Source organism: Chelonoidis abingdonii, chromosome 4 (assembly GCF_003597395.2).
Source record: "Chelonoidis abingdonii isolate Lonesome George chromosome 4, CheloAbing_2.0, whole genome shotgun sequence".
NCBI classification, from domain to species: domain Eukaryota; kingdom Metazoa; phylum Chordata; order Testudines; family Testudinidae; genus Chelonoidis; species Chelonoidis abingdonii.
The window spans coordinates 5,474,596-5,487,564 of record NC_133772.1 but is presented as its reverse complement, the minus strand read 5'-3'; the positions used below and the strand labels follow the sequence as shown (position 1 = coordinate 5,487,564).

Below are 12,969 nucleotides of genomic sequence, written 5' to 3'. Positions count from 1 at the left end.
CAGAGGCTTGTGCAATTAGGAGCCCAGGAACTGCCAGACTGGATCAGACCAGTGGTCCATCTAGCCCAGTATCTCATCTTTGACAGTAGCCAGCACCAGATGCTTGAGAAAAAGGTGTAAGGATCCCATCATTACGGGGAAATCTTGTCCCCAGCCATCACTTCCCACCTAATAGGAACACCCTTTGCTCTCTGTTTGCTCTAGGGAGCAGGACCGGATGCTGAGTTTACAGCACAGCAATTTGGTCTGTGAGTATCCAGTCCCATCTGGAGCCTGTCTATATATTTGGCCTCTTCTTTTCCTCCCCACCAGTCTCTAATGGGATTATCAAATTAAAATATTCTTACCTGCTGCTCCCATAATCCAGCCTCTGGCTGCCCCAGCTGGAACCCCTCTGCCAGGGCCACTGCCTGGGCACAGGTTTCAGGGCCACATTCCCAGACCAAGCTCTGCATTTCCTCCGGCAGGATGGTCAGGAACTGCTCCAGGATCAGCAGCTCCAGGATCTGCTCCTTGCTGTGGCTCTGCGGCTCCAGCCAGCGATGGCAGAGCTCCCGGAGGTGGCTGCAAGCCTCCCGGGGCCCCTCGGCCTCTTGGTAGCGAAACTGCCTAAAGCATCGACGCCGCTTCTCCAGGCGGGTGTCCTCCCCTTGCAGGATGGCAGCTTTCACCTTCCCATAGTCTCTGCTGTCTCTAGCCTCCAGGCTGCTGTAGACCTGTCGGGCTTTTCCGCTCAGTGCCGGCACGAGTCGCGTTACCCACTCTCCTCTTGGCCACCGGCAGGCATTAGCCACATGCTCGAAGTTGGCCAGATAGGCCTCAATATCGTCCCCTGGTGCCAGCTCAGGCAACTGTAGCGTCACCGGGGCCGGCACAACTTCAGGAGGGGTCCATAGGGCCTGCAGCACCTCCTGCCACTGGACTTCCCAGCGCTGGGGCGGCTCATCCTGCCTCTGAGGCCTGGACTGTTGTGGAGACGCCCATCTCAATAATTCCCCGATGGTCCCAGAACAGACAACAAAGGGAAGGTTCTCTCCTTGCTCCACTCCCTGCCCTGGCTCGGGGCCTGGTGGGTCTTGTTCCTCCCTTTTCACTGGGGGCTGCACCCCCTGCTCTAAAGGCATCTGTAACTGGAGACTCAAATCTGCACTTGTACCCAGTTCTGTGGCCATGGTCTGTCTCAGGAGCAACTGCACTTCGAGCTAGGGCCTGTACTCTCAGATGCCAATCTCAATAAACATGTGTGGTACCTGTCGGAAGCATCCAGCCTCCTCCTGCGCGGCCTGCAGCAAAAGATCTGTATGAAACACTACTTTAAAAGTACATTATTTAGGTTGCAAAGCCAACCACTTGAATGTTAGGAAATTCCAAGATCTGCCCATTCAACATTAACTCTGCCCACTTGTGCATCCATCTGGTGTCCTGTGGAAAAAAAAACAGTATGTAACTATCTAATTAAATTAATGCAGATGAATAAAGCAGGCAACTGTGAATCTATCATTTCCCAATTCATGAGTGCTACTTGACTTTGCTACCTAAATAATGTTCTTTTAACAGAGATTTTTGTATGTAATTTCCAAATATTTTTATTTTAATACAGACATTCCCAGTACAGTACCAGCTGCTGTTGGGTCATCGCAAGCCGAGCCTTATAATGTTTGTGTTCAGCTATTATTTTGGCAAGCTGCTGAGACGTTTTCCTGAGGAACAAAATCAAGAGAAGGGAAATGGCCATTTTTAGCAGTTTATACCTCAGCCAGACCTGAACACAATTTCAGGGGACAAGGAAGAGGCGTTTCTCCAGCCTGCTGCAGAGAGCAGAGGAATGGGAGCTTCTCAAAGAACAAGTGGCAAGAATTATTTTGTAAGGGAAAGTGTTTGATGACCTAAATAGAAGGGCCCCTACTAGAGCGCCCCCGTAGTAAATGTAGTGAGGGCAAGACCCACGACTTGTACCCCCAGCTCACTGCCCCCCTCAGCACAGACAAGTCCCTCCCTGCCCCCAACCAGCGGAACCAGCGGAGACAGGTCCCTCCCTGAGCCTACCCTACCCCCCCCCGCCCATCTCTTGCGGTGGGGGCTGTTGTTCCTCAGGTCCCCAGAGGGAGCTGCAAAGAGAAAAGTCCCCACCTGGGGAACATGTCCTCAATGTCCAGGTCCCCCCCTGAGCATTAGGGTGACGGAGAAGTCCCTACAGGGCAGGGGGCATCAGCCCTTCTCCCTGGTGACTCCTGCAGTGGGGACATACCTGGAACTGGGGGCTCCTGTTCTTCCAATCCAGCGCCTCCGTCTGCCCTATTCTCTGTGTGTATCCAGCACCTGCTGAATGCCCTTCCCCTGTGCCGGGGCTTCCCCTGGAGCCTGCAAATGCCGGGGAGCTGGGAGGAGGTGTCCCTGAGTGGAGGAGCCCTAGACGATGCTGAGGGGCTGGTCCTACCTAGGAAGTGACAAGGATCCTGGAGAAGGGTTAATCCCACCTCTGGAAAACCAGGACTGGCTGGGCTTGCTGTCAGTCCATGCGAATCCCTCCCCTGCCTTGACGGCCAGCCCCTAATTGGGATTGGATCATGTGGGACTATTGAATTTGCAGTACTCCTGGCTCAGTTTTCAAGCCTCCCCCCGGAAACAGCTGCAGCCTCTTGTGAGGAAGCCTGACAGACCGTTCCCTCACACAGATCCTGTAATACATTGCATCCGAAGAAGTGAGCTGTAGCTCACGAAAGCTCATGCTGAAATAAATTTGTTAGTCTCTAAGGTGCCACAAGTACTCTTGTTCTTTTTTGCAATACAGTGGTGAACATACTATAAGAACTGCCCTGGAATAGAATAGAACAGAATAGAATAGCCCGTCATTGTAATGCCACTGTACCAGTCTGGCACGGAGACATTTAACCTCAAATCTGCATGTTCTGCGGTAACGGGGGGATGCTGTACAGACACACAGTGACTGAGGTTATTGTGCCAGCAGGTGCTGCACAGACATTCAGGGAGAGACAGTCCATGTGTGGAAGTGTTTGTAAACTAAATAGACTAGAAAGGCGACGGGTGGGAGAAAGAACATATTGCTCCCATTTTACAGATGTGTGGATTCTAAAGCCAGGAGTGATCACTGAATTATCTAATCTGACCTGCCTAATCTAAACCACATAATGGAGATCTCAGGCACAGAGACTGAGTGACTTCTCTAAAAAGAAGAGGGAATTGGGCAGAGACAGAGTGGCTTGGTGGGTAACAGTGCTAGACAAAGATCCAGGACACCTGGCTTCTGTTTCTAGCTCTGTAACCGAGGCCTGGTCTACACTGGGTGCGGGGGGTCGATGTAAAATACACAACTTCAGCTACAGGAATAGTGTAGCTGAATTTGACGTATCTTATTTCAATTTACCTCCCATCCTCACGGCGCAGGATTGACGGCCACGGCTCCCCCATCGACTCTGGTACTGCCGCTTGCCCTGGTGGAGTTCTGGAGTCGACGGAAGCGCGTTTGGGGATCAATATATCGCATCTAGATGAGACGCGATATATCGATCCTCGATAGATCAGTCGCTACCCGCCGATCCGGCAGGTAGTCTGGATGTACCCCGAGTTCCTCATTTCCTCTCTCCATGCCTCTGTTTCCCTTCCCATTCTTTATCTATCAGGTCTGTCTAATGTGTATGCTCTTCAGGAAAGGGATATTCTCTCACAGGATGTCTGTGCAACAGCTGGCACAACGAGTACTAATCTCAGTCACTGTGTTTCTGTGCAATGCCCAGCACAATGGGGCACCAATTTCAATCACTGTGTGTTTGTCCAGTGCCTAGCACAATAGGGCACTGATCTTGGCTGCTGTGTATGTCAGTTTCTAAGTCTTTCTACATTACATCCAAAGAACTTATGTTAAAAGAATGTTAAAATGGCAAAGTCGAACACTCCAAAGTTAGGAAACACCAGAACTAAGATTGTCGATGCAATCTTATTTCAGTTCCTTTGTGTGTATGCATTATGATTACAGTCTTTAATACATAATCACATAATGTTTTTTCCACAGGACCCCTGCCTTATTTAGAGCACAGGATGGACAGTGCTCACTGAATTATGGGTAGCTGCTCAATAATATCCTCATCATTCAGTGTGTGGCCCCAGGCCTGATTTACTGCACACCATCCACCCCCTGCTCTGCTCCCACAGTTATTGGTTCCTCCTGGGCTTTTTATGATCTTTTTAAATCTTCCCTCATAGGTCATGTTCTCTAGACCTTTAATCATTTTTGTTGCTCTTCTCTGGACTCTCTTCAATTTGTCCACATCCTTCCTGAAATGTGGTGCTCAGAACCGGACACAATACTCCAGATGAGTACTAATCAGCATGGAGTAGAGCAGAAAAATCACTTCTCATGTCTTGCTTACAACGTGCCTGCTAATACATCCCAGAATGATTGCTTTTTTTTTTTTGCAACAGTGTTACAGTGTTAATTCATATTTAGCACGTGATCCACTATGATTCCCAGATGCTTTTCCACAGTTCTTGTTGCTAGGCAGTCATGTCCCATTTTTTGTGTGTGCAGCTGATTGTTCCTTCCTAAGCTTGCATCTGTCCTTATTAAACCTCATCCTATTTACTTCTGACCATTTCTCCAGTTTGTCCAGATCATTTTAAACATAAGGAACATAAGAACAGCCATACTGGTTCAGACCAAAAGTCCATCTAGCCCATTATCCTGTCTTCTAACAGTGGCCAATTCCAGGTGCCCCAGAGGGAATGAACAGAACAGGTAATCATCAAATGATCCATCTTGTCGCCCATTCCCAGCTTCTGGCAAACAGAGGCTAGGGACACCATCCCTCCCCATCCTGGCTGAAAGCCATGATGGACCTGTCCTCCATGAATTTATCTAGTTCTTTTTTTAACCCTGTTATAGTCTTGGCCTTCATAACATCCTCTGGCAAAGAGTTCCATGGGTTCACTGTGCATTGTGTAAAGAAATACTTCCTTTTGTTTGTTTTAAACCTGCTGTGAATTAATTTCATTTGGTGACCCCTAGTTCTTGTGTTATGAGAAGGAGTAAATAACACTTCCTTATTGACTTTCTCACACCAGTCATGATTTTATAGACAGGGGCGGCTCCAGGCACCAGCACGCCAAGCGCGTGCTTGGGGTGGCAGGCCACTGGGAGCGCTCTGACGGTCGCCGATAGGGAGTCAGGCAGGCTGCCTTCGGCAGCTTGCCTGCGGAGGGTCCGCTGGTGCGGGACCAGCAGACCCTCGGCAGGCAAGCCGCCGAGACACAGGCCGCCTGCCATGCTTGGGCAGCAAAACGCCTAGAGCTGCCCCTGTTTATAAGACCTCTATCAATCACCCCTTTGTCGTTCTTTTCCAAGCTGAAGAATCCAGTCTTTATCAATCTCTTCTCATATGACAGCTGTTCCATGCCCCTAATCATTTTGTTGCCCTTCTGAGCCTGGTGCAAGTCAAATATGTCTTTTTTGAGACAGGTGACGATCTGCATGCAGTATTCAAGATGGGGGTGTATCATGGATTTATATAGAGGCAATATGATTTCAGTCTAATTATCTATCCCTTCTTGATGATTCCAAATTCCTGTTAGCTTTTTTGACTGCTGCTGCACATTGAGCGGATGTTTTCAGAGAACTATCCACAATGACTCCAAGATCTTTCATGAGAGTTAACAGCTAATTCAGATGCCATCATTTTGTATGTATAGTTGAGATTGCTTTCCAATGTGCATTACTTTGCATTTATCAACATTAAATTTCATCTGCCATTTTTGTTGCCCAGTCACCGAGTTTTATAAGATCCCTTTGTAATTCTTCGCAGTCTGCCTGGGACTTAACTATCTTGAATAGTTTTGTATCATCTGCAAATTTTGCCACTTCACTGTTTATCCCTTTTTCCAGATCTTTTATGAATATGTTGAATAGTACTGGTCCCAGTACAGATCCCTGGGGGACACCACTGGTTACCTCTCTCCATTCTGAAAACTGACCGTTGTTTTCTATTAACCAGTTACTGATCCATGAGATTACCTTCCTTCTTATTCCAAGACAGTTTAACATGACATGAATTTTAATCCTATTCTCCAAAGGACTTGCAACACTTTCCAGCTTGGTATCGTCCTCAAACTTTATAAGTGTACTTTCTGTGCCAACATCTAAATCACTGATGAAGACATGGGAAAGAACCAGACCCAGAACTGATCCCTGTGGGACCCCACTCGTTATGCCCTTCCAGCAAGACTGTGAACCATTGATAACTATTCTCTGGGAATGTTTATCCAACCAGTTATGCGCCCACCTTATAACTCCATCTAGGTTGTATTTCCTCAGTTTGTTTATGATGTTGTCCTCTTACTTCTTTACAGACATTAATGCATTTATATCTTCACAAACCCTCTGTGAGTGTAAGGAATCATTGTTTTCCCTATTTTACACCAAAATGAAAGCCAAAATTGTTAAAAGTGCCACAAAGTTTGGGTGCACAATTGGAGATGCCTAGGGCCAGATTTTTCAGGGCACCGAGCATTTTTATAGCACTTTATATATTCAAGTCCAGCTCCTATTGACCTTAGTTGCAGCTGTGAGTACTCAGCACTTCTGTAAATCAGACCCAGCTCTCTGAAGTTGAACACTCAGAAAATGAAGAACATACACTAACTAGTGGCTACCTATGACAAGTTGAATTTAAGTGACTTGCCAGGGCAGCATTCAACTTCTTTAACCACAAGACCTTCATTTTCCAGCTTGTTCACTACATGAATTCTGACACCCTGGTAGGCCAGTCTGTACGCCACTCTACTTGCACGTCCTGCTGGAGATATTAATTGGTGGCTTCTCCGTGGAGCTGTTGCTGGTGTAGAGTTTGCCTCTCTGCACAGTTAGCATAGCCTAACCAAGACAAAAGGGCTCATTTTAATCTTTTAGAACTTTATAAGGGAAAAACATCAAAATTGTACCAGGAGCATAAATACTACAGAACATTACCAAAGACTTGCTACTTATAATAATATACCATAGGTTACCAACTCATTAGCTTTTGTGAGCTTGTACACACTCTGCAGTTAGTGCCAAATGCGTTGTTATGAACAAGAACAAGAGTTGACTCTCAGATATATTGCATCACTTCAGAGAAGAATCAACTTTTCCTTTCCTTGGCTGTAAGTCCAGCTCCACTCTTGTTGTCCTGTCCTTTGCTTCTCTTCAGCATGAAGTCTCCATAGAGTCAATATTCCTGTGGCTGTACCTCTTTGCACAGTTTATCCACAACCCGGGTTTCTTCACCTAGTGGGCCTCACTTGTCCATTAGGCACCTTTGAACTGTATTCTGTCAACAGATGTTCACACTGCCATTCTCTCTGCTCATGTAACTTAATTTCTTTGTGGGTGGGCTTCTTGTTTACCCTTTTCAGGATCTCTTTGCGTCTAACACAGACCAATTCCCCTTTCCCTCAGTGGCAGTTCCTTCTAGTTTTTCCCTTGATCCTCTCTTTCTGAGTAAGTCTGTAGATTTTCTTTCCTTTCACCTCTCCTGTGACCTGACACCTCTCCTATTTTCCTTCTTTCCTTCTTCTCACTTCCCAGTCCCCCACTTTTATTGTCTTGTTCTTTTTTTTAAAAATCACCTCCCCTTCTACCGAAGCTCCAGTTCATCCGCTAGCTCCGCATCTCAATTCTTCTCCTTCTGTTACAGCTTTTCCCAACTGCCCCTTTGGGTGGATTCCCAGCCCCCTCCCCAGCTGACAGCTGCCCCCTCACTGGCCGTCCCTCTCCCCAGGACAGCGTTCTGTGCTGCTGTGTCACAGGATGGTAGCAGCAAATTCCATCCTCTGTTCTAGTTTTCTATACATAGGCAAAGCTCATTCCACAAACAAAATAGCTCCATTATTTTGTATTTCCTGAAATGACAACCTAGTCTGAGTGGAATCATGGCAAGATAGTTCAGATTATTCCTAAAGCGTCCCCCATGGTCGACTGTGTAGTGTAGCCTTGTATAACAGGCTTAGTTGTGTTGTCACATGGAATAGTAATAATCACAGAACACTTTTTTTAAAAGTACTGAAGAAAAAAAAGTACTTTAACAAGCCAAATTTAACCAAATTTTTTATTTTAATTTTTCTTCCCAAGTAGAATTCTTTCTCATAATAGAACAATATTGTTTGGCTCATTATATTTGCATTATGTTAAAAAAAATCCACCACCACCACAAACTTGAGAACAATACAGATGCGACTGTGCAGCGGAAAGGGGGAGGGAGGAAACCAGCGAGTGAGGGAGGGAGAGGGGATGAGGAGTAAATGGACGGTGGGGCCTTGGGGGAAGAGGCAGAGCAGGGGGTGGGGGGAGGTACAGCACTCCTGCTGTACTGTCTAGTTTTGGGACATTGGAAAGTTGGTAACCCTAGGGCCATCATGGGCTGCCACTACACCAACATATACAGCTTTTTTGGGGGGGGGAAACACCCCCTCATTTGCCCCTAAACTCCACCTATGGCAGACCACCTGGGACTAGGGTGACTAGATGTCCCGATTTTATAGGGACAGTCCCGATATTTGGAGCTTTTTCTTATACAGGCCCCTATTCCCCCCCCCCACTCCGTCCCAATTTTTCACACTTGCTGTCTGGTCACCCTACCTGGAACTGTGTTGTGGTTCACCTTTGGGCTGCAGCCCATAGTTTGGGAAAAGACTCCAGCATGGTAGGGGAGGCTCTCGGCAGAAGGCCTAGGAGTGGCTGGATGAAGAGTCGAGAAGGATGGATATATATAAATCTTAAAATTTGTCAGCTTCTGACTTGGACTTTGATGGTGTCATTTTGCAGCCGTTTATGATAACAAGCCAGCCCAATATGGGAGTTACTGGTTATTAGAAAGCCTCTGAGAAATTATTGAGGAAGGAGAAACTATGGCTTCAGAGCCGTTCCATACCTCAAGGGGGAGCTGTGGAGGCCATTACACACCTATACAATGCAGCCTGCAATTTGCGTTATGGTCGCACACAGCCCCTGCCCAGAAAAGCTTATACTGAAAATAAACAAAGGGCAGGACAAGACACTAGGCAGAGAGCAGGGAAGTGACTTGCCTAAGGTCACCCAGCAAGCCAGTTTTAGAGCTGAGAATGAACCCGGGTGTCCAGTGTCCCAGTCCAGCATGCTAGTCATTAGACCCCAATGACTCTCAGTGCAGCATGTGGATCAATACAGATGGATGCTCTTCCCTGTGCTTGGCCCTAGTCATTCCAAAGCATCAGCTCCACACAGGTATAAGGATCAGATCACATGATCAGGGCCCAAACATGTAGATTAGATCCCTTCCTCTGTGACTCAGGCTTTAGCTACATTGGGGATTAAACCCCAATTCCAGCCCTGGTGCAAACCTCCCATGTAAACAAGGGAACGAGTTGTTTCCATAAACCACCAAGATTTGCACCAATTTAACTCTGCTTCTAAGTAGGCTCTATCAGTGCAAAAAGAAGGCATCTGTCTACCCGGGATAGAAGGCAGAGGGTAGATCGTCCCACAGAGCACTTAACAGCAAGTGCCTTATGATAAGCATTAATCCCAGAGCTGGGAGGCTGCTTTGGCCTGGCCCTGAATTCCAAGATGACTGAAGAGACTCTAGCTCTTCAAATCCATGTCTTGGACAAGGTGGCGCTAAACAACTCCTTTACACTAACTGCGGAGTGTGGTGTTCAACAAGGAACAAATTGAAGAGATTGGGGTAGAGAATAACAGGGAGGAATAAATTGATGGCTGCAAATAAATTGGCCCACAATTTTGCCAACCCAAAAAACTAACAAATGATGAATATCAGAGCAGTTTAAAAATGAGATTATTTTTAAATAGATACATTTTTTTTAAATTCTGTTGTTTTAATCTTTAGCATTTACCTTTTTCCCCCTTAACTTCTAGGGCTGGAAACATACTATTCTTTTTCCCAAACATAAAAGCTGAGATTCTCCCATAAATGCATGCCCCCAAGTGCTGGGCTTTAAAGGAAAATATAGCTAAGTATCACAAAGCTCGTAGTAAAAATCACCAGAGCTGGCAACACTGGAGGTGAACGAGTTGTTTGTTACAAATAAATTGGCCCATTGGGATTACTGGACTCAGCACCGTGGTCCATCTAGCCCAGTCTCTTCTCGCTGACAATGCCCAGTACTTGACACTGCAGAAGAAGATGCAAGAAACCCCACACTTCACAGATTTGTAAATTTTAAGGCCAGCAGGGCCCGTTGTGCCCATCCAGCTCAGCCTCCTGCCTAACCCAGGCCAGAGAATCTCATCCAGGGATTCCTGCCTCTGACCCAGAGCTGGAGCAGAGCTTTGAGACAACCCCATCTCCACTGAAAGACTCCCTGGGATGTTTAGGTTTTCAATAAAAGTGTGACTCCCTCCCAACACCTGCTCAGTGCAGCACACTGGCTCCCTCTTGTGGTAACTAGCCCATAGAGCGGCTGACGAACCGGCTCCAGACTTGGTTTCAGGGAGACCTTTTAGCTCAGGCTGGAAAGGCTTGTGCTTTAAGCAGTGGTTACATGCAAACGGCAAAACTGGTAATTTAGAAAAAAAAATGTAATGAGGAGAGTTTTATGCTGTAGACAAACCGAATAGCCTCCTGAATGATGGGTCAGGCAGGGATGAGGAGAACTTGTATGGCCCCAGGGTTCCTACGCCCCAGGCTTGGGCAGCAGCTGCCAACTCTGAGTTTTGCATTTGTAAATTTTACCTCATATCATCTCTCACTTGGCTCCCCTATTCTGAAAGCTCTGTCCCAATAAGCAGGGGGCTCACTGATATATATAGTAGGTGCTTTCTGGAGGCCAGTGCCAGAAACCCCCAGTCACCATAACTCCCCTCTTGACAAACTCTTACTTACCGGTAAACTGGTGAATGAACTCAGTTACTATTCAGCTAGAGGTGGCCCCTTTACCATCCCAAGCACAGGAAAGTCTTATTACCAATCCCAGCCCAACTTCCTTCTCAGAAGTTGCTGAGTCCTGTATCCTCCGAACTGGTAAAGAGACAGTGAGACAAAGTAGCTGGAACCATATAGTCCCTGATGGAAAAATCTTGAAAGGCCACTCCCAGCACCTTCATTGAGATCCTAGAACAACCCTCATAGGACCAGATAGCCTCAACTCTCTCTTCTGCCAGTCCTTGTCCCATGATGCCTACTAGCAACCCCATGAGTCTTCAGAGTCCTCAGATGTGACATCACTGTCTCATCCACCCACAGATTTTACTTCCCACAACTCTATACACACAACAACTAACTCAGCAGTTTACTTTCATGAGGACAAAGATGCTGTATGTAGCCCTATGCTTCCTGTATCCAGCTAGCACCTGTGTGAACAAAGTGTTTCCAATCCCCATGCTCCTGCTGCCTAGAGCGAACGTCTGGTGGGGCTCTGGCAGTATGCTCTGAGTGTGGCATCTCTTGGCTTCCTCATGGAGCATCCAGTTACCTTCCTGCCTCTGTTTGGGGGCTGCTGAAACCCTTCTCTCTGGCTGGCAGACACCCAGGACTGAGTTCATAGCTAGGGTGATATGTCCTGATCAACACACTGGCACTGCTCTCATCCATGTGGGTGGGATTGTCCAAAGTTCTGAAAGCTTTGTCTACACTCAGGAAAATTAATTAATCAAACTTAACTAGAGGTGGATTTGAACTGGATTAGTTGAATTGGACTTTAAACTTCTGTGTGAATTAAGATAAATCTAATTAAGGCCACATTTATTCTGAATGAGGTTCATCCACACAAGGGTTTAATCTGGTTTAACTATTCCAGTATAATTATACTGGATTAATAATGCCTTTAAATGTACCTGCGTAGACAAGCCTTAAGTGAGCTAGGTGCACAAGCCATGTCCACTTTCACTGAGAATTGTGTTCCTAATTCACATGGGTGCATTGGAAAAGTCTCATCAGTTGCCCGCTCCTGTATAGTCTGGAGAATTTCAAACTCATGTGCCAGGCCCAGCCATCCAATGGCGAGGCACCAACCACCCCCATGCTTATTTCCCTCCTCTCCACCATAATCCCCTTTCCATGACAGTATACCCGCACCCCCTTGGCACTGGGGCCCCAATGACTAGGGCCCTTTCCTGTTAACACGCTGGGAGTGCTATGTCCAATGGAATACAAGAGCCATCTCCAATAGCTCCAGCCAGGGCCAGCTTTAGGAAGTCTGGGGCCCAATTCGAACATTTTCAGCGGGGTCCTGGCAGGGATGACTTAAAAAAATAAAGTGGAAAAAAAAGCCTTTCATTTCTTTCATGTATTATTTACTTTCCATAACTATATAAATAATAAAATTATATATTATGTACATTGCATCATATATGCTGTTGATTGGTTATTAATGATCGCTGTTTCACATGTGTGGGTCCCCACCACTCCCTGGGGGTGTGCACATGTGTGGGTCCCAGCTGCTCCCTGCCCCCTCATTGAAGCAGGTGTGCAGGGTTACTGCCCTGGAACTGCAGGGCAGCAGTGGACATGGGGCTGGTTGGAAGCAGGGCAGGGGCTGACTGGAGGTAGGGTCTGGCTGCAGGCAGGGCAAGGGGTGCAGGGCTGGCTGGATTTTTTACTTTTACCCCGGCGCCTACCCTGGCCTGCGGTTCTTGGCTTGCGGGCTTCTGTAGGGCGGTCCCGCTCCCCTAATATCACTCACAGCACAGGCTGGGGCAACGGCAAGCCCCACGCCCGGCGCTCTCCCGGGTGCCCTACAAAACCCGTACTTGTCTCTAGGAGCTCCATGGCCTTTAAATGGGCTCCAGAGCGGGGATCGCCGTCTGTAAACCCTCAGGGTTGGTAGCGATGGGCTCCAGGGCACTTATTTTAAAGGGCCAGGGGCTTCAGCTGCCTTTTCTCGCCCACACCGTCCCGCCGAGTCTACTAGGTCCAAATAAGCTGCCTGCGCGAGCCCCGCCACCCCCATGCATGGTGCCCATGACTCCCAGTGCTATTTAAAAGG

At 47.3% G+C, this 12,969-nt stretch overlaps 1 protein-coding gene across 1 annotated transcript in view; it reads right to left on the bottom strand.

Annotated features, from left to right (window-relative positions):
* Positions 1 to 2,425, bottom strand: part of LOC116825113 (uncharacterized) — a 29,563-nt gene extending 27,138 nt beyond the window's left edge. Inside the window, exons 1-2 of the mRNA XM_032780848.2 lie at positions 2,249 to 2,425; positions 348 to 1,422 (exon numbers count right to left, since the gene is read on the bottom strand). Of these exons, the coding sequence (XP_032636739.2) occupies positions 348 to 1,172 (825 nt within the window). The 5' untranslated portion in view covers positions 1,173 to 1,422; positions 2,249 to 2,425. The remainder of the gene's footprint in view (positions 1 to 347; positions 1,423 to 2,248) is intronic.
* Positions 2,426 to 12,969: the final 10,544 nt, after the last annotated feature.